This window comes from Hyaena hyaena, unplaced genomic scaffold (assembly GCF_003009895.1).
Source record: "Hyaena hyaena isolate Hyena2069 unplaced genomic scaffold, ASM300989v1 scaffold_935, whole genome shotgun sequence".
NCBI classification, from domain to species: domain Eukaryota; kingdom Metazoa; phylum Chordata; class Mammalia; order Carnivora; family Hyaenidae; genus Hyaena; species Hyaena hyaena.
Window position 1 is genome coordinate 70,488 of NW_024081571.1, and position 24,171 is coordinate 94,658.

At 43.1% G+C, this 24,171-nt stretch overlaps 1 protein-coding gene across 1 annotated transcript; it reads left to right on the forward strand.

Annotated features, from left to right (window-relative positions):
* The first annotated feature begins 2,312 nt into the window (after positions 1-2,312).
* Positions 2,313-23,404, forward strand: LOC120223043 (spermatogenesis-associated protein 31D1-like). The gene is made up of 4 exons (XM_039221101.1): positions 2,313-2,357; positions 18,222-18,254; positions 18,844-18,904; positions 19,931-23,404. Exon 4 carries the CDS (start codon positions 20,054-20,056, stop codon positions 23,402-23,404), a length of 3,351 nt encoding a protein of 1,116 aa, XP_039077032.1. The 5' UTR covers positions 2,313-2,357; positions 18,222-18,254; positions 18,844-18,904; positions 19,931-20,053.
* Positions 23,405-24,171: the final 767 nt, after the last annotated feature.

Sequence of the window (24,171 nt, forward strand, 5' to 3'; positions counted from 1 at the left end):
TATACTGATTTTAGTTTGGGGAATATTAAGTAATGAATTATTGATTTTAGTTGAGTTGGCCTCTCTGAAGATGGTAAAGGCTGAGTGAACCATAAAACTAAAAATATGGTACGCAACATGTGTAAAATTCAATAAGTGTGAAAAAATTTAAGGTCTAGATCTAGATTCATGGAAGGTAAAAAAATTCTACAGGAAAGGTGGATTTGAGAACATGTGTAATCCTGAGTGTAAACGTCTGGTTACAAGTGAATATTTCTGGTAGCTCTGCAAACTTTCCAGGCAGTGGAACAGGTGAGACCCAAGTCAAGGTCTCCAAGCAGAAAGGGGGACCCAGGTATTATATGGATTATAGATGGAACAAGCAAAAAAATTCATTAAGCTAAGTATATGATACTCCTGAAGTTTTGAGGTGATGGGGAGCAGTCCAAGCTGGTGGCCAAGAAAGAATTCTTGAAGACTTCTTTGGTGCAAAAAGGTGATTTTGTTAAAGCTCTGGGACAGGACCTGTGGGCAGAAAGAGATTCACTATAAGTGTGAAGGGTGACCAACAGTTGGGGGAATGTGTGATATTCCTTGTGGGAGGTGGGAATTGTGTGCTAGTTTGTACTTTGTCCCTCAGACAACTTCATGCTCCCTCATCAATATGAGGAAAAGGTGGAGTAGGAAGAGGATGGCAGAGTAGGGCAGAGGGACCTAGAGGCCTAGGAGAGGTAGAGGGATCTTCTGGGTTGGTGGGTGGGGGAGGGTTTATGGGCAAACCCTCTTCAACTGTCCCCTCCCCCACCCTCAGAAACCTTTTGTAACTTTTCAGTGCTCTGTGATGTAAGCCTGGAGAGTATATATGGTCCAGCATCTGCACACTCGGAGCTCAGTTACCTATAGGCAGCCTTGTGATTCTCTCATTTCTGAATAGCCCTACTGAAAACCATGTTGTGCTTTGGCTCAACATGTTTCAAGACTGACCCCCAACTTCACCTTCCTGTGTGGGTAGGGGTTGCCTCTTCTGTTCCTGTGCTACCTGATGGGGATTTCATTTCCAACCTGGAATACAAAATCCATCCAAAAGGTAAGGAATCCTGGGGAAGCCCTCAACAGACATTAGTATTGTTTCTATTTCTAGTCCCAAATTTTAAAATGAGTTTGGTAGGATCAGACACACCTCAAATGGGAAGTCTAAAAGAACAGACATTCACTCCTCTAGGAAAAGAGATCTGGCAGGGCTAAGGGTTAAGGAAGTACTAAGGTTTCCACTTGAAGCTCACAGACTATCTGGGTGTGATGGTGGGTCTTGGTTAAAATCCCAAACGTTGGGATTCTGTAGTCCTAGTTTGGGTTTAGAGTATGGGATGTGTGTAAGAGAACAAGGTTCCCTAGCACTTGATCATGGGTCACCCCATGTGAGGTGTCCCAGGATACAGGGTCCTACCTGAGGGAGCACAGATGTGACTGTTGGTCCTCAGGTTTTCTTTTTTAAGTTTAATTTGAGAGAGAGTACACACACACACACACACACACACAAACACGGGGGAGGGGCAGAGAGAGGGAGAGAGAGAATCCCAAGCCGGCTCTGCCCTGACAGCACAGATGGGGGCTTGAATTCATGAACAGTGAACAGAGATCATGACCTGAGCCGAAATCAAGTTTCAAATGCTTAACTGTCTGAGCCACCCAGGCGCCCCATGAATGTCTCCATTTCTGAGAAAAGAGTGAAAGGTGAGTCACAGCCCCTCATTCTTCTATTTTTATTCTAGTGTCAAGGCAGAGCCAAGAGGAGGAGGAAAGGTCGTACGCTGCAAGGTAAGGTTCTGTTTATTCCACCTGAGCTCTCCAAGGGCGACCCTTCCATGAGGTTCCAGTTCCATGATTTCTGAGGATGTCAGAACAGTCAGAACCGGAGGCCCTTAGATTCCTCGCTCTGCCCATCCTTGAGTATGGGGCCATGATGGAGCTAGGCAATGGGTGTTGCCCAATGGTGGCCTTGTGAGATGTCAAGAGTCAGAACTTCTCTCTCCTGATTTTGTGAAAGACCTGTGACATCAAGGATACACAGGATTCCTCCCTGAGGTAAATAACCACCAACTTCTGCGCTTCACAGAGGTGGTTCGAGCATCACATGACATAATGTAAATGAAATACTTTAATACTAACAAGTGTCACATCATTGACCATTTGACCTTATTTTTGATTACTGGGGCATTCAAAATCTAATATCTCAAGGATATCTCATAAAGGGACTCCTATATAATACATATGTTTCTACCTTCACTACATATAACCCACTCTCCCGGTATTCCAGGTTGGAAATGCAGTCAGAGAGAAGAGGAAGAGCTAAGGAAGCATGTATCTAATTGGAGGAGGTGACTACTCTTTCCCCTTCTATTCTGATCCCTCCTAGAGCATGGTATATGCAATTGTGTGGGCTCAGTGTAATCTGCCAGTCATGGGAGGGGGTAGCCATACAAATGGGTATGTGAATGAGGGCTTTGGGGGTGAAGGCTACTGACCGTATTATGATGTCATAAATGTGGGGCATTGTGAAGGGCCAGCAAGCTTCAGGCAGCCACTCCCTTGGCAGGTCAGCAGGTCCTCTTTTCCTTGTTCTCTTGCCCTGGATGCAGCTTTATACCTCCTATCTCCTGCAGCCCCCTAGGTCAGCATTAATATATCATCCACATTCATCAACTGTTATGTCCAGACCCCTTCTGTGAGGTGTGTAATAACACCACTGCTGAGATCAATCGACTCCTATATTTGGAGGCCCTGGAATGTGCTACTCCCTTGGCTTCCACAGCTCCTGTGACCTACTCATTGTTCACTTTGTTCCCTGCCTTCTCATCAGTTCCTCCAGGAGATCTAATATCAGCTTCTCTGCCTGAGCCTCCCCCTCCCACCTGCCTCCACCTTCCTACCTAACCCAATGACCCCCTTGGCTGACTTTGTTCCACCCTCACCATCAGATCACTCTTTGACACCAGAGCCTTTTCCTCCCTTAGAATATGATTTCCCTGATGACCATTTCTCACCCAAACCCCTTGCCTTTTCCCCCTTTCCCACCATATGATGCTCAGACAGTGGACCCTGTTGTCAACCAGAGGCCAATTTGTCTCTAAATACCATCTTCTCTCTTGACTCCACGCTTTCCCAAGATGTCAACCTCTTATCAAGTTGTCTCAGACAGTGAATCTCACTGAGACCTGTGCTTGTCATCATGCACCACCAACCCTGTCTGTTTCACCACCACCAGACTACACTTTAACTGTGAGTCTAAATCCATTTCCATCACCCTGAGGCCTGTTCCAGAGAACTCCTCTCCAGATGGCCCTGCTGGGTTGTCCACTTATATTTCCAAATCACAGGCATTGACCATGCAACCTTGTCTGCCTCAGACTTCTCTTGGTGGAAAGCTCATCACAAAGACTTCTTCACTTCTATTTTGGCTCAATGTGATTTCAGCCAAGAGTTTCTTGCCCTGCATTCTTCTGTGGCTTCTTCCAGGCTTCCCTACCCCTGTGGCCAACCTTGTAAGAGTCTGGCAACCTCTCTTTCCTCAGCCCAAAGTCCTGGCACTTCTTGAGAAACAAGTCCAAAGGAGGAGTGATTTCCTGATATGGAAGGGAAAAAAGAAGGGTTCTTTTCCAAAACAACTTGGGCCAGACTACACACTAAATTCTTCAGGAAAAATGTCAGAGTCAATTTCTGACAATCATGGCTTAGCAGCCTCCCTTCCTTTCTGGAACAGCAAAGACAAATCAAAGGAGCTGCATGTGCATCTGCAGCCCCCATATCCTACAGCCTTGGCAAAGGGTCATTTGCAGCAAACACCTATCCAGCTCTTCTGGGGTCTCCCAACTCTGTATAGCGAGTCCTTGCCTTCTGCTGCCCATGACTCAGATGATTGTCCCTCAATCTTTATTTTCAATAGAATCTCTACCTCCACAGACAAGGAATCCCCAGTCCTTCCCCATCCATTTCTTCTAGTCTTGCCTGAGATCTAGCCTCAAACCCTGCCTCAAGCTCATCCCCAACTCCAGCCCCTACCTCTCACTCAAGTCCAGCCTGAGGCCTACCTTCAATCACCACTCCCAATCCTGCCATCTAGTCCTCTACCCCAGATTAAGATCTGTGGAGTGTGTTTTCATAGACCCCAGAATGAATCAGAGTTTCTCATCTTTTCTGAAATTCAACACCTAGAATGGAACTTGTTGCAGAAGCAACAGGAACGTTTGTGGGTTTTACCCAGTGTGGATCAAAGGTCCCATAAGGACTTCTGTCCTTCGGCTCCTAGCCTAACTGCCGGGCCTCCCATACCCATGGTGCAGTCTCTATCCTTCCCGGACTGTTTCCTCTTGGTGATGAAGTTCGTGAGAAACTAAAGCATCACCTGCGAAAGAGGCTTATCCAACACCGATGGGGCCTTCCCCACAGGATCCATGAGTCTCCATCACTGATGATGCCTCCGAGGAATTTTTCTTTTTTCCTTTTTTTTTTTAATAGTTTATTGTAAAGTTGGTTTCCATGTAACACCCAGTGCTCATCCTCACAAGTGCCCTCCTCCATGCCCATCACCCCTCTTCCCTTCCGCCCACACCCATCAGTCCAAGGAATTTTTCAGAGAGACCTGAGATGCAGCACTCTCGTGGACACCCACAGATCCCTAAGAGTCAGAGTAGCAAAACTCTAAATGTTGGGTTGAGCCAATCTGAAAGCTTCCATGAGGGGGACTCAGAAAGGCTTCAGCTAGAGGAGGCCATTGGGAAGGATCTGGGAAACCACCCAGAGGATGGGCCCAAAGATCATCTGTTTAGTGACTCAGAGAAGTCTTCAGATAAAGATACAGGGTATGATGTGGAGAAAGCACATAAAAGCCTACACGAGAAACATTCATGGGTTTCTGTGGAAGTCTATGTCAGAGACAACTTGTAAATCTCCTGAAAATACATTTGAGCAAAAAGTCTGATGAGATCAATGAGGGTCGGCTTCCCAGGGCATGGCATACTATGAAGGAGACATTGCTTCCTTCTGAGAAATCCTACACAGAAATACAACAGAGAGTTCTGCCACCATCAGTGGGTGGGGACTACTGCTTGAATGCCTCCCAGGAGCTTTCCTTCATTGAATCTTCAACACAACAGAGGCTGTAATCCCATATTAAACAATTTCATAAGAGGATGGTACAGGCCTTCTTCCCAAGGCCCTTGAATCCATAGAGATCTTTAAATTGAAAGAGGCCCCATCCCAGTCCTTATCCCATTAAAACTTTCCCTCCACGAAAAGATAGTTGCAAATGACATATCAGATAAAGGGTTGATATCCAAAATCTATAAGGAACTCACCAAACTCCACACCCGAAAAACAAACAACCCAGTAAAGAAATGGGCAGAAGATATGAACAGACACTTCTCCAAAGAGGACATCCAGATGGCCAACAGACACATGAAACGATGCTCAGCATCCCTCCTCATCAGGGAAATACAAATCAAAACCACATGGAGATACCACCTCACACCAGTCAGAGTGGCTAAAATGAGCAAATCAGAGAACTCTAGATGCTGGCGAGGATGTGGAGAAACGGGCACCCTCCTACACTGTTGGTGGAAATGCAAATTGGTGCAGCCCCTCTGGAAAACAGTGTGGAGGTTCCTCAGGAAACTAACAATAGAACTCCCCTATGACCCAGCAATAGCACTGCTAGGAATTTACCCAAGGGATACAGAAATGCTGATGCATAGGAGCACATGTACCCCAATGTTCATAGCAGCACTCTCCACAATAGCTAAAACATGGAAAGAGCCTAAGTGTCCATCAACGGACGAATGGATCAAGAAGATGTGGTTTATCTATACCATGGAATACTACATGGCAATGAGAAACAATGAAATCTGGCCATGTGTAGCAACATGGATGGACCTTGAGGGTGTTTTGCTGAGTGAAATAAGTCAGGCAGAGAAGGACAAATACCATATGTTTGCACGTATAGGAGGATTAGGAGGAACTTGACAGAGGAACAAGGGGGAGACGAAGGGGGGAAATGATGGGGGAAAGGGAGAGAGGCAAACCATGAGAGACTCTTGAATGCTGACAAAAACTGAGGACTGATGGATGTGGGGGGGAGGGGGGATGGGCATGGAGGAGGGCACTTGTGGGTATAAGCACTGGGTGTTATGTGGAAACTAATTTGACAATAAACTATTTGTAAAACAAACAAACAAACAAACAAAAAACCTTTCCCTCCTCAACCAACTGGATCTCTGAGGCCAACTCTAAATCTGGGGCCTTCAAGTCCCTTAGAGGAAGCTCTAAATCTCTCCATGAAGACAAAGTGGGAACGGCAAGTTCAGCCCCCATCCTGGATCATTCTCTCCCTGCTACCTCAACTGTGGGCAAGGAAGGACAGAGATTCCCAACAAAATGGCCCCATCATATCAGCCATGAGCTTGCAGAGGATGTTCAGAAAATTAAGGATGGCAGACAGACTCTTCAACCTATCAGACACAGCACCATACACAAAGTGACTCAGAGACTGACTGTACTATCCAATAGACGGTTCACAAATCAGCCTGCAAGGCAAGCTGGGGCCGACGTGAGCCAAAGGATAAGACTGTAAACCCCAGAGACAGAGTAAAAATGCAACATCGCAAACCCATTCCGGTGCCAAAGTATCCAGGGAGATATTCAGGACTGTGAAGCTTGGTGTACGTCAATCAAAAACTAGAGATATCTTGATAACCGCCAAGCCAGAAAGCCCCCAAATGATAAATGTGAATGCAAATAAGGTCAAAGCTGTGACCATTAAAAGCCACCCACCAAACATATCAATTCCCCAATCCTAAATTAGCAATCCTTAAAGAACAACTGTATAAAGAGTTAAAGCTGAAACTGGAGCAAGGAGAGCGTAGCTAGGCCCAGAGGCAACACAATGACCTGTCCCCCTCGACTTACAGGCCCTCCCTGCCTCATGACCAGGGTGACTCCAGTGGCGATGTGGGAACTTTCTAGGTGCTGCACGTCCATCTGGAGGACACAGGAATTAGTATGGGACAGCAGCAGGAGCCTTGGATCCCGAAGCATGTCTTAAGGAAGCACCAACACAAGAATTTCCCACCAGCTGCAGAGACAGTGAGCCTTTCCCGCCCCAAAGCACAAAAGTTCGGTGGAGGGGATGCAGGATTCGGGATATCCCAACATGTAAGGAAGAGTTTCCCTACTCAGGATGTGGCACTGAAGGGGAAGCTTGGGAACCAGTCTTCCCACACCCTATCACAGAAGGGTCAGCCTCACCGTGAAAGCCTTTTTAGAAGAAAAATGAACACTACTTTACAATGCCTTAAACCCAGGAGAAAGTGCAAAAGAGCAGAAAACTCCCAGGAAAAGGGAAGCCATCTGTCTATGCAAGGCAGAGCCAAGGCAGAGACATGATCCAAGGTAGAGCCACCTTTACTGGGATGACCAAAGCTCAGAAAGTCAAGAAATATGTTGGGAAGGTCCTAGAAGAGAAAATGGGGCACCGGCAATAGATAGCACCTGCCCTCAACAGGCCCTTCTGTAGCCAGCCAAGTGTGTGAAAACTTGGAAGGAAGCACAAGTGCAGGCCCAGATACAGCCTGTCCAGGGGCATCCTTTAAAAAGCAGGGATCCCTCCTATAATGAGATAAATACCAAGTCCTGCCACCAAGAAACTGTCCTGGGGGGCCACAATCATTCTGTAAGTATTAGATCAAGGACAAGAACAGACACCCCCAGAAAGCTGTGGCACTTAGGGACCAGCTACTGGGTCAGAACCAGCAGCATGCTGATGCCTTATACTAAAATGGCACGGAGCTGTTCTTTGAGTATACAAACAGTATTTGCAAGCTGTCAAGCATGGCATCCCCTCTTGAAGAAGGGGATCTTCCTTCTATCCACACTTGATGGCAATGTACAAGATCTTGCCTTTAGGGTGGACAGTTCTCCCATTAGGATAGAGGTACCACCTTTGATATTCATGGCCCTAGTGGAGCCCCCAGAAGACCTACATCTTATGAACCAGAAGTGACTTCTACAATATGAACCAGCCTGCAGATACTTGGGGGCTTTTCCATGAAATGTTGTCTTTGTTTTATTTTGTTTTGTTTTATTGTTGTTTTTTGTTTGTTTGTTTTTGGCTAAGGCAGCACACTTACCCACACTTAGAATAAGGATCTGGAGGGAAGGCGATTCCACCTGAGACTGGAACTCAAAAATGGAGTGAGTATCCTAGTGAATGTTCAGTGTTAAAGAAAAAAACACTAAAGCCCTCTTTGAACAAGAAGATACAAGTCTGGTATCCTTGTCCAAGGTTACGCCATTGACCCTGCAGCATCTGAACATTAAAGTCACAGAAAGAATGCAGATTCTGATTCTGTGGAGGTCCTGAGATGGACACCAGGTGAGATGGAGCCCAGGGCAGGGAACATGAGATGAGAAGGTAGTGGAGACTCTAACATCTCTGTGGATAGATCAGCTAATAACCCAGTCTCCCAGGTCCTCCATAATCTCATTTTAGAGTCCTTTACTGCCCATCCAGTGCAGTTACTCCCACCCTGTAGAGCTTAGTACATTGAATACTTCTGCCATCAGGGATACTATAGTCTGACATTCTGTCGTTTTACCTCCTCGTCCTATCCATCCAGCTTATATGTCCCCTGTTATCAACTCCACATCATTCATTTTTCCACTTCTTGTCTATCCACAAAGGCCTTGTCTTCCTGAATATCTATCAGGTAACTAACATTTAAAACCCCCTAGCAAAGGGGCACCTGGGTGGCTCAGTCGTTGAAGCAGCTGACTCTTGATGTCAGCTTAGGTCATGATCTTGCACTGACTGCAGAGCCTGCTTGGGATTCTGCCTCTCCTTTTTTCTGCTTCTCCTCAACTTGTGTTTTCTGTCTCTCTCAAAATTAATAAACATTAATAAATTTTAAATAAGAAGCTCAAGTACAAATGGATGCCATCCAATCCCCTTCAACCCTTCCTGTCTGGCAAAATCTCATCTCTCTGCCCTTTCTAGAAATGCCTTTTTCTAAGTCACTGATCATTACTGGAAATCTCACAATTGGGGCTGTTGGTGCCATAAGAAATTCAGCCCCACCACTACCTGGAAATCATTCATTCATCCCATAAATACTTATCCCAGGCTTACATGTGAACAAAACAATAGAGTTAGGTCACTATTTCCTTAGTCTGTTCTCTTCCCAATGCTCTCAGATCTATTTTAAATTTCCTTCACTTTCCTCAACTTAGGCCATCTTCACTTAGCCTGGCAGATGTGCTGGACCACAGTTGACAGAGGAGCTAGAAAGAAGTGAGATGGGAGCTTTTCATCAGAACACAACACAACAAAACAAATCCTTCCAATGACATTTCCCCATTCCTCTTTCCTTCCCAGTGTCAAACAAATTACTCTTTATTTAGAGATAGCCAAATTCTAGTCTTGATAGGACTGAGCTTCCTTTGCCAGGTCTCCTCTTGCCCCCCTCATTGTTCTTATGAGGCACCCAACCTCTTTTATTTTTTCAAAGCTTTTTACCACAGAAATGTTTAAACATGCACAAGAGCAGCTAAAACAATATAACTTCCCAGACAACCATCATCCAACCTGCAGTATTATCATTTGGCAGATGTGATTATGATTCAAGTACAAAAGTCAATTTAAACATCTTCCCATCTAAGGGTTCCTGCATGGCTCAGTTGGTTAAGCATCCATCTCTTGATTTAGGATTAGGTAATGATCTCACAGTTCATGAGTTCCAGCCTCACCTCGGGCTCTGTGTTGCTAGCGTGGAGCCTGCTTGGTATTCTCTCTGCTCTTCTCCTCCTCCTCCTCCTCCTCCCTCTGTCTGTAAAATAAATCAACATGTGCTATGCACCCACGTAAAAGCTCTCACATTTCTTTGATATTTATCACTTGTGGACCATACTGATTCACAACAGATGTAGGCAGCATTGGTGACTGAAAAGCACTGAGCTTTAGAGGCTTTGGCAATCAGTTTTGCTCTGCCTTGCAGTCAACACTGAGGAGTCCTTTGAATGAATTCCTCAACTCCACACAAGAAGTCATCTTATAGAGCAAATTCAGGGCATGACTTCACTGTCCCTTTATCACACAGTAAGTATAAAATGCAAAGAGTATAGAAGAACACTATACATGTTGACAAAGACTTGACATTGCTCTATGTGTTTTCAAATATTTAGAAGAAAAACTTTTCCTGTCACTTTTAATATGAACTATTGTGTTTCAAGTGAAACACAGTAGATCAAACACTCATCTTTCCCAAAATGCCATTAAAAGTAAAAGATGAGATGAAAAATGCTCAACACCATTAGCCATCAGGAAAATGCAAATCAAAACGGTATTTCACAGCACTTCACACCCAGAAGGATGGCTAGAATGAAAATGATAATATAAGTGTTCAGGGGAATGTGGAGAAATTAGAATTCCCATACAATGCTGGTGGGAATGGGAAATATTACAGCTGTTTTGGAAAACAGTGTGGCAGTTGCTCAAAATGTTAAACAGCAAGTTATCATATAATCTAGCAGATGACTCCTAGGTATCTACTCAAGACTAATGAAAACATAGGTCTACAAAAAAACTTGTATACAAATGTTGATAGCTGTAGTACTCATAATGTCAAAAGATGGAAACAACACAAACATCCGTCAACTGAGAAATGGGTAAAGAAAACAGGACATATCCATATGATATATTTTTTGGCAGTGCATGACACGATGTGGATGAAGCTTGAAAACACGTTAAGTGAAAGAAGCCAGTCACAAATGACCACGTATGATTCCATTCATATGAAATGTCCAGAAATGGGAAATCGGGAGATGGAAAATAGTTTCAACTTAGAGCTGGGGCCTGGAGGTGGGGTGGAGGGGGAATGAGGGGGAGAGGGGAATAATAGCAACAGGTTGCAGGTTTTTTCTATGAAGTCATGAAAATATTTAAAAATTGTGATGCATATGTTTGTGCATATGCTGAAAATCATGGAATTATACATGTCCAGTGGGTGAATTATATGGCACTTGAACTATATTTCAATAAAGCTGGGAAAAAAGTTCTTAAGGATAATAAAAAGGGGAGCGGATAAGAAAAAGATGTCAACACATTTTTGGAAGATGGAAAACTGGTGGAGGAGCAGTAACTGACTAGCAGGCAAAAGAGGTGGTAGCAAACCACTTCACACTGCAAAACCCAGAGGACAATAACCTAAAGGCACAAGATATGAAAGACTGTAGGGGTTCCATGTAGTAAACATGTTGAAATTTTGTTCATTTTTTGTTTTATATTGCATGTAATTTCTAAAATCTTTTTTTTTTTTCTTTGAATGTGGTGGGTCTTTGCCAGTATTTTGTTAAAGCCTCGTTGAAATGTTAGCATAGTTCAAACGTGCAGAGCACCCCAGATTTCTGGCCTGAGACAGAGCTCAAGACACGTGTTTTTAGGTTGGCATTGCACACTTCTGGGGTCTGGGTATGATGGCAGCAGCTGCTCCTGGAATCAAAGCCAGAAATCTCAAAGTTTGGGTTAAGTTCATTTTTAAAGCATACATATCCGAAATAAATTGTGGAAAAGCTGCATAGATGGTAGAGCCATGTAGTCTTTATCCCAATTTACCTATTAACATTTTGAGCTATTTACAATCGCTGTCTCCTATCTTACTTCCCTTTCTCTCTACACACGAATGCCCATATACATACATGAAAAACATACATATGTTCTTGAACATTTGAGAATATACTTCATGCATCATGTACTTTCGCCCTGAATATTTTGTTGTGTATTTCTTAAGAAAAGTTTCTCTTACAGCAGTTATCTCCTTCAATACATTTAACATTGACATAAAGCTTGTAAATAATCTCCCATTCATCTTCCATTTTCGTCAATTTATTTTTTTAAAGTTTATTATTTTGAAGACAGAGTTCGTGTGCATGTGGCAGGGGAGGGGCAGAGAGAGCACGAGAGAGAGGACTAGAAGCAGGACCTGAGCCATCAGTGCAGAGCCTTAGTGGGTACTGGATCCCATAAACTGTGAGATTATGACCTGAGTCGAAATAAAGAGTCAGATGCTTAAGCCACTGAGCCACCCAGGTGCCCCCAATTTTTGTGGATTTAAATCAAGTAATGTCCTTTGTGTAGTTTTTCTTAAATTTCCTTTACAGGATTCAGTCTAGAATCACATACTGCACATAGCTGCTGTGTGTCATTAGTTTTCTTTAATCTGGATCAGTTTCTTAGCCTTTTTATAATAAGGCCATTTTTGAAAAATATATTCAATGTGCCATATTTATAACCCTTTCTCACTTGGAAACTTGTTTTTGGTGGAACTGATCTCACCTGGACATTGAAGGAGATTTTTATAGTTGTGAGTGAGTCCCAGGGGCCTTAGGGACTGTCAGGCACACTTTCTATTAAAAGGCAATACTAGAGATGCAAGGATACGTGGAGGGATTTTTTCTTAAGAGAGAAACCTCCTGCAGTTAAGAGAGGCTATATGAGGCGGGCTGGGCTTGAAGTTCACCTTCCTTCTGGGTAGAGACAATGGTGAAGTTGTGGATACAGGAGAAGAGAGGTAAAGGAAGGAGTTATCATTACTGATAAACCCTCCTCATCAGAGGGAAAGGATTGGATGTCTGCAGCCAAGACTGATTCATCAGAGATGGAATTCAGGCAAGTCAGGTAAGGAGATGATACAGGGCTTAATTTCAACAGTTTGTAATATAAATAACGAAGCTTGCTGTTAAGGGTTACAACTAGTAAATGACTAGCTAGCACGAGGAGATGAATACATGTACACCATCAACAAGAATGACATTATTGTTTGAAAAGAGATAGAGATGTCAATAGGTATTTTGGTGAAAAGTTAGAAATTATGCAGGGAAAAAATAAAACTTCTAATGGAAAAAGTAACTATAGGTATGATTCAAAATAATCCAAATGGTATTGTTAAATCTAATTACAATTGTGTTCATTAGACATTAGGCTAAAGAGAAGCCCACTTCCTAAATCAAGATGAGTTTGGTCCTATGGGCTATGTGATTCAGCACAATTGCTCTGTAATATAAAGGAATAATTAAAAATGTGGGGAGGGGCACCTGAGTGGCTCAGTTGGTTTAGTGTCTCTTTTTTTGAAAAAATTTTTTAACGTTTTTTTATTTATTTCTGAGAGAGAGAGAGACAGTGTGAGAAGGGGAGGGTCAGAGAGAGCGGGAGACACAGAATCCGAAACAGGCTCCAGGCTCTGAGCTAGCTGTCAGCACAGAGCCCGACGTGAGGCTTGAATCCACGAGCCATGAGATCATGACCTGAGCCGAAGTCGGCGACCCAACCGACTGAACCACCCAGGCTCCCCTTGGCGTCTGGCTCTTGATTTCGGCTCAGGTCCTGATCTTGTGGCTCGTGAGATGGAGCCCCCATCTTGCTAAAGGCTGCTTGGGATTCTCTCCATCTCCTTCTCTGCCCCTCCACCATTCATGCTCACATGCCCTCTATCACTCAAAATAAATACATGAATTTAAAAAAATAAAAAATAAAAATGTTGAAGGGAGAGGTGGCATTAGGCAGAGTGAAGAGGGAGCCTCAGGGTGAGACATGTATAGGTAGAAGAGAACCTGTAAAGCATGAATAGCCTAAGAGGAATTTGGGAAAATAAAAGAATTACTAAAGGTTTTTAAGTTGTTTGCCACAGGCCCATGGGGTGCCATGCCCTTGTCTCCTTCTTTGTCATGCTTTCTGTTCTTTAGTACAGGCTACTCTGTTCTCTTATGCTCTTTGGTGAACGTGAATTCTTTTGAGGAAATATGGGGGTAGGGCTGCCTCTCAGTATATTTCTGGTTTCCTAAAGGTAAAAATTCATTATTGGGGAAAACTGCAGCTGAAGACAGTAGATCTTGGGGATGTAGATCTCTATGTATAGCAAATCTTCAGAGACAATGTAGGGTCCAAAAGGAAATCACCAAGCAGTAAAAAAGGGTCTCAGGTAACATCAGGGAAACAGGTGGAATACAATGATTTCGCTAAAGGTAAATATATGACACGGTGAATAGGTGGAGTTGGAGGCATCTAAGATATCATGGAAGGAAGGACAGAACTGCTGGGTGAATGGTGGGGAGTGGTTGTGTGTGTTTCTCTTTCCTGTGTTGCCCCCTCCCCCACCCTCAAGAACTTTCGGTGTCTGTACTAAAGCTCTGTGATGTGGGCCTGGAACTCTAGTCTAGAACATGTACTCTCAATGCCCAGCTGCCTTAGGCATCAATATATTTCCAATGACATGAATTATCTTCATCTGAGAAGCCTTACTGTACCATGGCTGAACTTCAATTCAACTTGCTAGGTATTCCCATCCTTGCCCTCCTGGGTGGGGTGGGGGTCCTTCTTCTGGCACTGTGCTATCTAAAAAGGAATCCATGTTTGCCAATATTTTGGAAACACAGAGACATCAATCAGGCAAGTAGAGTCCTTCAGAGATATTATTTTTTTCTTTACAAATAGATGCATTGAAAGCTATCAACTTCCAACTATTGCTTTTGCTGAATCTTACAAATTTTTATTAAGTTGTATTAAAAATTTCTTTAAATTTATTTTTGAGAGAGAGAGTAAGTTCAAGTGGGGGAGGGACAGAGACAGGGAGACACAGAATCTAAAGCAGGCTCCAGGCTCTGAGCTGACATCACAGAGACCAATTCTGGGGTCAAACTCACAAGCTGTGAGTCCCTGACCAGAGCTAAAGTTGCTAAAGTTTAAAGCCCCTGACCAGAGCTAAAGTTAACCAACTGAACCACCCAAGCACCCTGATTAATTGTATTTTAATTTTCTTTTAATTTAAAATATTTTTTCTCTTGAGACTTCTTTCTTGACCCATGTATTAGTACTATGTTATTGAATCTCCAAACATTTTGGGATTTCCAGCTATCTTTTTATAATTGATTTCTAGTTTAATTCTATTATGGTCTGAATACATTCTTAGTGTGATTTCTACTTTACATTTGTTCAGGTGTGTTTTGTGACCCAGAATGTGGTCCATCTTAGTGAATGTACCATGTGAGTGTGAGAGGAATGTGTATTCTGTTTTTGAATGAAGTATTCTATAAATGTCAGATCAAATTGATTGGTGGTGGTGTTCAGGTCACTTATATCTTTACTGATTTTCTGCTTGGTGAATCTGACCATTTCTGATGGAGGGCTATTGAAATCTCCAACCATAACAGTGGATTCATCCATTTTTTCTTGCAATTCTACCAGTTTTTGCCTTACGTATTTTGACACTATGTTGTTACCTGCATATATGGTAAGGAGTGCTGTGTCTTCTTGGAGAATTGACCTCTTACTGTTATGTAATGCTACTCTTTATCCTTGACAATTTCCCTGTTGTGAAGTTTGCTTTGTCTGGTTAGTGTTGGTTAGTGTTAGAAGATACACTTTTCTCTATCCTCCTGTTTTTAATCTACCTATATCTTTACATTTAAAGGGAGTATTTTGTAAAGAACATAAAATTAGGTCTTGTCTTTTTATTCACTCTGACAGTTTTCTCTGTCTTTTAATTGGTGGATTTAGATCAATTCCATTTAGTGATTTTTAAAATGTAGTATCTACTTTGTAACTGTTTACTATTCATTATATCTATTCATCATTAAGAAACATTTTATTTTATTTAAGAGAGAGAAAAGGCACAGACAGTAGAAGAGGCAGGGGGGCAAGAGAGAGGAAGAATCTCAAGCAGGCTCTATGCCCAGTGCAGAGCTTGATGCAGGGCTTGATCTTCCGATCTTGAGATCATGTCCTGAGACAAAATGTCAAGAGTCAAATCCTTGACCAACTGAGTCAAAATGTCAAGAGTCAAATGCTTAACCAACTGAGTCATCCAGGCCCATCTGTAAAAAATATTTTCATGGCTGCCCTAGAGTTTGTCATATACATTTACAACTTTCATATAACGCTATATCACTTAATAGGTAGTGTGGGAATTTAACATTCCTCCTGTTACTTTTAACACTGATGTCATTCATTTCACTTATCCATATATTGTAATCACCAAAAACATTATTATTATTGTCATTTGAGAATAAGACAAATAAAAGTGTTATTTTAGCTTCATCCACTCCTTCTTGTCTTTTCCGTTTTGTAGATTTGAGTATTTTCCCTCTCCCTGAAGGATGTCTTTTAACATTATGCAGGGGCGATCTGGTGCTGATGAATTCTCTCAGTTTTTGTCTTTCTATTTCTCTTTCATTTTTGAAGGATAATTTCCCTAGATATAAAATTCCTGATTGGTGGTTCTTTCTTTCAACACTTTTCTTTCAACACTAAAGATTACACTCTAATCTCTTACTTGCAGGGTTTATGCCAACAGGTCATAATTATTACCTTTTTTCCTCTAGAGGTGGGGTTTTTATTTTCTTCTGGATTCTTGAAAGGTTTTATCTTTTGTTTTCCTACAGGTTGGAAATGATATGTGCAGGTATAGACTTTTTTTTAGTAATTTCCTGCTTGGTGTTCTCTGAGCTTCTACTATGTTTGGGTATTCTAGGTTTTAGCTTTAAAAAATTCATTTTCTCTTTGATTTTCAGCTTGGAACATTTCTACTGCCATGTATTCAAAGTAACTTGTTCTATCCTTGACCATATGCAACCGAAAGATGAGTCAATCAAAGGCAATCTTCATCTGTCATAGTGCTTTTGGTTTCTAACATTTCCTTTGATTTTTAGAGTTTCCCAAATCTATACTTACATTCCTCATCTGCTCTTATGTGTTGTCTACTTTTACATATACAGCCGGTAAGAACTTGGGGGTGGGGATGTGAAAATGTGAAAAACTGTCTGTCTTTTAATGGGCCTGTGTCCCGGGCTTGTGATGTTTGAAGTGTTTTGAAGCATTTTTGTTTTGTGTTGTCTCACTCCATAGAAGAGACAAGAAGGCTAGAGGAGCTGCTCTGGTTGAGTAATTTACCTACTCCTACGTGGCATTAGGCTTCGGTAGTCTTTCCCCTGCTGAGTAGGCTTGTGTTATGGAGAACTCTAGGATACTTCACAATGTTTTCAAAATGGTTACATTTCTCTTAAACCCTATATTCCTTTACAAGAAACATGAGCATTTTTTCAAAGCTGTTTACTATGAACCAGGTGGGGTTCCTGATAATAAAAGTTATGAATAAGTGGGGGCCCTCATTAAATTTTGACACCAGGAGTTTCTCACTCTCATGCTAGCCCACATGCATCCTCCAGTAATTTGTCAAAGTGTCTACTTAAGTGTTCCTACCAGGAGAGCAATCCCAATCCTCCAGAAGTTTCTGTTCCAGGTAAGATGATCTTAACTATGGTTCTCTGCATTTACACTCTCTGAAGATTTAGGGTAGTAGGTTTGCCACTATGGCTCTAAGAAAAGTCATTGATTCTCAGTTTGCTTCTTTCAAAGACTAAAGTGATGACTCTCAGGCTTTTAAAATGTGAGAGTTGGAACCAGAGATTGCCCTTCAGAGATGACTATTTTCCTGTTCTTCTTTCCACATTACTAAAAGACTTTGGTCAGGTCAGAGAGACACCTAAAATAGAAAGCTTAAGAGAACAGACATCCACTCCTCTAGAAACAGAGATCTGGCAGGGCTACGGGTTAAGGAACGACTAAGGTTTCCACTTGAAGCTCACAGGCTATCTGGATGTGGAGGCGGGTCGTGGGTAAAATCCCACACACAGTGACTCTATAGTCCTGGACTGGGTTATTTAGAGAGTCTGGGATCTGTGAAAGAAAACAAAGCTCCCCAGCACTTGATCAAGAGTTACAACCCACATCAGGCATCACTCGACCAAGCCTTGCTTCATGTTGGGTTGATCAGGAGGGCAGTGCTGAGTCTCTGAAAGCCTCCGAGGGTTCTGAGCTACATCCCATGATACAGGGTCCTACCTGAGGGAACACAGATGTGACTGCTGGTTTCAGTTTGTATGTCCTCATTGAACAGAGGACTTCTGGCTGAGAATATCAAGTGTGGACATCATACACAAAATCATTCCTTGAGTTTTTCAAAGTAGTAAATATTGACAACATTTTATCATCTTTAAAAATTGATAAAAGCAAGGACCCCAAAATTCTGTTAATTAAAATAGAGTCATAGTATTCAAGGATACTAAATTTCCCTGTTTCCTAGAGAGAAGAGAGACAGAGAAATGATTCTTAGTTTCTTATTCTTTTATTTTTGTTTTTGCATCAGGGCAGAGCCAAGAGGAGGTTGGGACACTGAAAGGTAAGGTTCTGACGATTCCACCTGAGCTCTTCAAGGGTGACCCTTTCTGTCCTTTCTATGAGGTCCCTGGTCCATGATCTCTGAGGATGTCAGTTGCTAGATACTGTCCCTCTCAGAAAACAGGACATGAGGAGAAAATGTTCATGGAAAGGCAGTCTGAGGACAAGACGCTTCACAGTTTTCCTTGCTCTGCCCATCCCTGAGCATGAAGCATTGATAGGCCTGGTCAATGGTTATTGTCCTGTAAGTGGCCATGTGATAATCAAGAGTCAGAACTTCTGTCTCTTGACTTTGTGAAAGACCTGTGACATCATGGATATTCATATTCCTCTTAGAAGTACTCATTGACCTATGTTCTTCATGTTTTTTTCAATATCACATGGGATAGTATATACAAAAGTCCTGTGTGAATGATAAAACAATATACTTATGTGAGTCCTGTTATTATTATCATTGACTATGTGATCTTATATCCTCATTCTTGGCGCTCTGCAAATCCAATCTACCAAGTGCATCACTTAAAGTACACTGTACTCAGCATCTCGTAGTATCTCTTGCTTCTACCTTCATCACTCTCCTGGTTTTGCAGGTTCGAGAATTTGCAAGAGCGAAATCAAGGAGGCAAGAAAGGTGATTTCTTTCCTGCAAAGGTGACGAAACATTACCTTCTTTCCTGACCGCCTTATTTAGCAGCATCTAAGAATTTCTAGGATCTCAGCAAAGCCTGGGGTTGACATGGGAGAGAAAATCCTCAGGGGCAGACTATGAAAGCCTTGGGGATGAGTGTGGCCCTACTTTTGTCAGGATTGCCAGAGTCACATATGTTTGTTATGGTCATGGCCGCAGCTTTGTACCTCCTGTCTCCTGCAGCCTGCTGTGCCAGCATGATACCTTCCACTTTTGTCAACTATTATGTCCAGACCCCTTCTGTGACATGTGTAAAAGCACAACTTCTGAGGTCCATTGGCTGCTGTTTCTGGAGGCCCTGGAAGATGCTACTCCCTGTGTGATCACTTTGGCTGCCTCAGCTCTGTGACCGATTCATCACTCACTCTGTCCCCTGACTTCACAGCAGGCCCTCCAGGAGGCCTGAACCAGCCACTCTACCTGAGCCTTCCCCACCACTCCCCTCCCTTTTCTCACCTAAATTTTTCTTACCCTCACCACCAGGTCACTCTCTGCCACCACAGCCTTTTTCTTTTTTGAATTCCAAATTTCCAGTGGACCATTCCACACCACCCATTGCCTTACTCCTTTCCTACTACATGACATTCAGAAAGGGGATCCTATTGCCCAACCAGAGGCCACTTTACCTCTGAATACCCTCTTTTCTCTTGACACCACGTTTTCCAAGATGTCAACCTCTTACCAAGACTTTCCCAGACAAAGAATCCCACTGATTCATTTGCTTGTCATCATGCACCACCAACCATGTCTGTTTCACCACTATCAGACTTTAAATGAGACTTTAATCTAAATCAATTTCACTTTAAATGAGACTCAATCTAAATCAATTCCCATTCCTTGAAGCCTGTTCTGGAGAACTCAACTCCAGATAGCCCTGGTGGGTAGTCCAATTATGTCCCAACAATTGGCTGTTCAAGCCTGTCAAACCCTGTTGGCATGCTCAAGTCCAGAACATGGGCCTAACCACATTATCATACTCTAACTTTCAGCAAGAGCAAGATATTTTCCATCTACTAGGAACCCATTTCTGGGGAGACTCTGCTACCAAGCACAAGGAAGCCAGTCAAGTTTCTTTCCTTGGCCTTAACATCCAGGCAGTCTTGGAGAGACAAATGAAAAACAGAATGCCTTTCCAGATTTTAGAGAAGAAAGAAAAAGAAGAGGGACCATTTTCAAAACAAATGTGGTCAGAACACCAATGGATATCTTCAGTGAATTCACTGCAGCCATTTGATGTACAGGGCACCACAGTCCCCAAAACCGGCTGGAATGTGGAAGGCAAACAGGAGCACCTGTGCATTTGCCAGCAGCTTCACTGTCTCATGTGTTTGGGGGAAAACTTGCATCAGAAATATATCCAGCTCTTCTGGGGTCTTCCCTCTTTGCATAGTGAGTCCTTAGTAGCCACACTCCTGGTATCTAGTAGTACTTCTCCACTAGAGTCTCACTTTGTTTTATTCAATGGACTCTATAATGCTTCTGCAATCAAAATGGAGGATCAAGAAGTTCTACTACATCCTCATTCCCATCACTTTCCTCACCCTAGTATATATTCCCAACCCTTGCCTCAAACCCCGTCCCAATCCCAGCCCCTACCTTTCACTCAGGTGAACCCCCAGGCCCATCATCAATCTTGCCTCCCACTCATACCATCTTATTCTTCATCCCAGACTAGGGACTGTGGAGTGTTTTTACATAGATCTAAGAATGAGTTAGACTCTCCTATCATGACTGAAAATCAGCACCTGGCATGGTTTGTGTTAAAGAAGCACCAGGAAAGTTTGTGGGGTGTAGTCCCTGGGTTCCCAAAATCTCAAGAAGTTGTTTGTCCTCAAGCCCTCAACCTTCCATTGGTTAGCCGGTCATCCCATGCCTGTGTACCAGTCTCCATCCTTCCTGGCCATTTGTATATTACCCGTGAACCACAGAAGAAACTGGAGTTTCATGGTGCAAGGAAGGTAAGCCCACGCTGGTGTCTGCATGCCTGCAGAAATCTACAGTCTCTAGCAATGCTGGAGCTGCAGTGTAAATTAACAGAAATGTCTCAGCCAAAAGGTAGACATCTTTGCTCAAAATTCTCTGAGCTCCAGGGCCATAGTAGCAAGGATCTAGCAAAGACTGAATTGAGTTTCTCAGGAAGTTTCCATGAGAGGGTCCCAACAGAATTTCAGCTAAGGATGAATATGATGAGGAATTTTGGGTATGTCCTAGAGAAGAGCCCAGAAGACAGCCCACAAAGGGTGTCAGAATGCTCCCTAGTGAAGGATCTTAGGGCTGCCTTGTGGGCAAAAAGTAACTGTGTGTGTCATTCAAGGAATCACTCAGGGAATGAATTACTCAAGGTCTTAAGGAAGGACACAGATGAGAGTCAAATAAAAATGATCCTTAGATTACATTTGATAAAGAAATATTGGCAGATTATTAGAGACAGGATTCCTATAGGTGTATGTTGTTCATGGCTGGCTGATGACAGTGCATTGCCTTTGTGCGGGAGTTCCCAGAATATAATGGGAAACACAATTTCAAAAAACACAATGGTGGGTAGGGTTTACTGCCACATTACCTTTCTGGAGCTTTCTTTTCTCAATCCCAATACACGACAAGTGCTAGAGGCCCATATTATAAGATTTCGGATGAGTCAAAGGTGGGGTCTACCGCTCAGGGTTCTTCAGTCTATAAAATTCTGTATGTTGAGAGAAGCCAAAACATGGTCTCTTTCCCAAATTGACTTTCCCTCCTCAGCCATGTATATTTCTGTGGTGGATTCCAAAGCTGAGTTTTCTAGCCCCCTTGAGAGAAGCTCTAAAACTTTTCATGGAAACAGGCTGAGAACAAAGTCAGTCCCCACCCTGGATCGTTCTCTCCCTGCTATGTCATCTATAGGCAATGAAGGACGGAGGGACCTGAAACCATCACTCTCTGACACCAACCATGACCTTGCAGACAGAGGGTATGGAAGTCAGACTTTTCAGCCCCTTTCACATAGCACCATAGCTCAAGTGAGACAGGGTGAGGCTGATCTAGAAAACAGATGCAGCCCAGAAGAGCCCCAAAGGCAAGCTGAAGCTGGACATAAGCTAAAGGATGAGAATGTGAGTCCTAGGGATGCAACAGAAATGGTTCAGGGCACAGTGATGTTGGAGAAGAATTTAGAACATTTTGCAATGCGCAACTTGTCCAGGGATATATTCAAGACCGAGGAGCTGTTTACTCTTCAAGCTCGATCTTGTGAAGTCTTGACAACCAGTGAGTTGGAAAGCTCCAAAATGATAAATGTCAATTTGAGAAAGGTAGAAGCTGCGCTGACCACTGAACATCCCTCAACAGAAATACTGGTTCCCCAAGATTCTAAACTATCAGACCCTAAAAGACAGCTCCTTAGTCAGTTAAAATTGAAATTGGAGAGGGAGAAGCATATTCAGGCACAAGAATGTCCCACTGACATGTCCCTTACTTCAAATAGCTTGACTTCCAAGGCCTCACTGACTCAGTTCCAGAATGTCTGTTGTGGGGACATGGGAGTGTCTCAGGTGCTGCATGTCCACTTGGAGGACAAAAAGATTAGTCCGGAGCAGCAGGAGTCCTGGCACTCTAAGCAGGTATTAGGTAGGTGCCAGCCTATGAGTCATCCACAAAGAAAAATTGCAAGGAAAGTGAGACCTCAGGGTATCAAAGCAGGAAAATGTAGAAGTGAGGATTCAGGGGGAGGGACATCCGTAGCCAGAAAGAAGAGTCATCATGTCGAGGACAGAAAATTAGATGGTGCTTCCTCATCTCTGTCACAGAATGAACTGTTTCCTCCTGAGAGTTTCTTCAGCAAAAAGATGAGGCAATTTATTCAGTGGATCAAGTCTATGAAAAACACCACAAAACAGGAAAGTTGCTGGCACCAAGACCCAGGTGACAGTGTAAGTGCTCTTGTGAGTGGTGGGCCTCCTGAAGCTCGTGAGCTCATGACTGCCATTGGGAAGATCCTAGAAGAGAAGGTGACATGTAGGTATGAATCTGAGGTCTCTGAGTTAAGCCAGCAGAAGGAAGAACTGCAGGCTCAGGTAGGGCCCAACAAGAGGCATCCCTCCAACTATCAGGCTTTGTCTGACCCACCACAGCACAAACAGGCAAGTATTGAGTTCTGTAGCCAAGAAGCTGTCTCTGCTGAACAGAACTATCTTACAAGTGTCAGGCAGGACAGACACAGGACCAGAATTCCCCAGAAAATTGGGGCCTTCAAGAAGCAGCTATTAAGCTGGAGTCAACCTGCTTCTTCTCCGCCATCCAGGGAGCCCGTGCCTCATCCAAGCCCCACCTGTGTGCATCACATAAGCCAAGTCCGTCCAGCCATCCTCACCGCTGATGAAAGTACTGTGTTCAGAGATTTGACTCTTCTATTCAAGCAGAAAACGCTTCTCCAGCACTTTGGGGGAGAAGAAATTTCCCTAAAGAAATCATTTAGTCCTTGTTGAGAAAGTCTTACAGTTTTCACGATAACATATTCTCTGATCAGAAGAATCTTCTTCAGCACAACTGAGAGTATTAGTCCTCCTCAATAAACGTTTGTTCTAATGGAGAGTGGGGTTCTCTGGGCACTTCACTGGGATTGTAGGGTGGCATGCGGCATGGGAATAGGAACTTGTGCTTAGGGAAAGGAAGAAGTGAGTTCAGCTTTTAATGTTTTCCTCTCCAGACTTTTTAATCCATACCGGTCCCTTGTAAGAAGACTGACAGTGGCCTACTCAGTTGAATCCTGGGGCCCTGTATGTGGCCCTGCTCAAGGGTCCTATATTTAAAACATTTATTTTTTTTCATAAAATGTACAAAAGTCTTATTCTGAAAACATTCTGGCCTTCACAAAATTAGAAAAACCCTTAGAGTCTAGAACTTGGCTCCACCTGTGTTTTCATCTGCTCCCAAACTATTCTGAAGTAGATAGAGCTCTAAGGTGGGATGAGTTACTATGGAATGTAGGCCTCACCTCCTGGAGACTACTTGGAGCTTATTAGAGCACAGAGATACCAATGGCTTAAGAGGACACCATATAGTCTTTGTTCGTGAAGACTACCTCCAGGGATACTGTCAGGGCGGCTGTCCTGCTGTATGGTGCCTGCCTTCCCAGATGTGCTACATTCTACACCAAGGTTACAGTAATTTAGAGGTGCATTAGTTATGAATTGCTGTGTATGGATATCCCAAAATTTAGTGGCTTAAAAATACATATTTATTATGTCACAAT

Coding starts and splice junctions, on each gene's coding strand:
- LOC120223043 (XM_039221101.1), top strand. CDS start 20,054: ATGAAAAACAGAATGCCTTTCCAGATTTTAGAGAAGAAAGAAAAAGAA.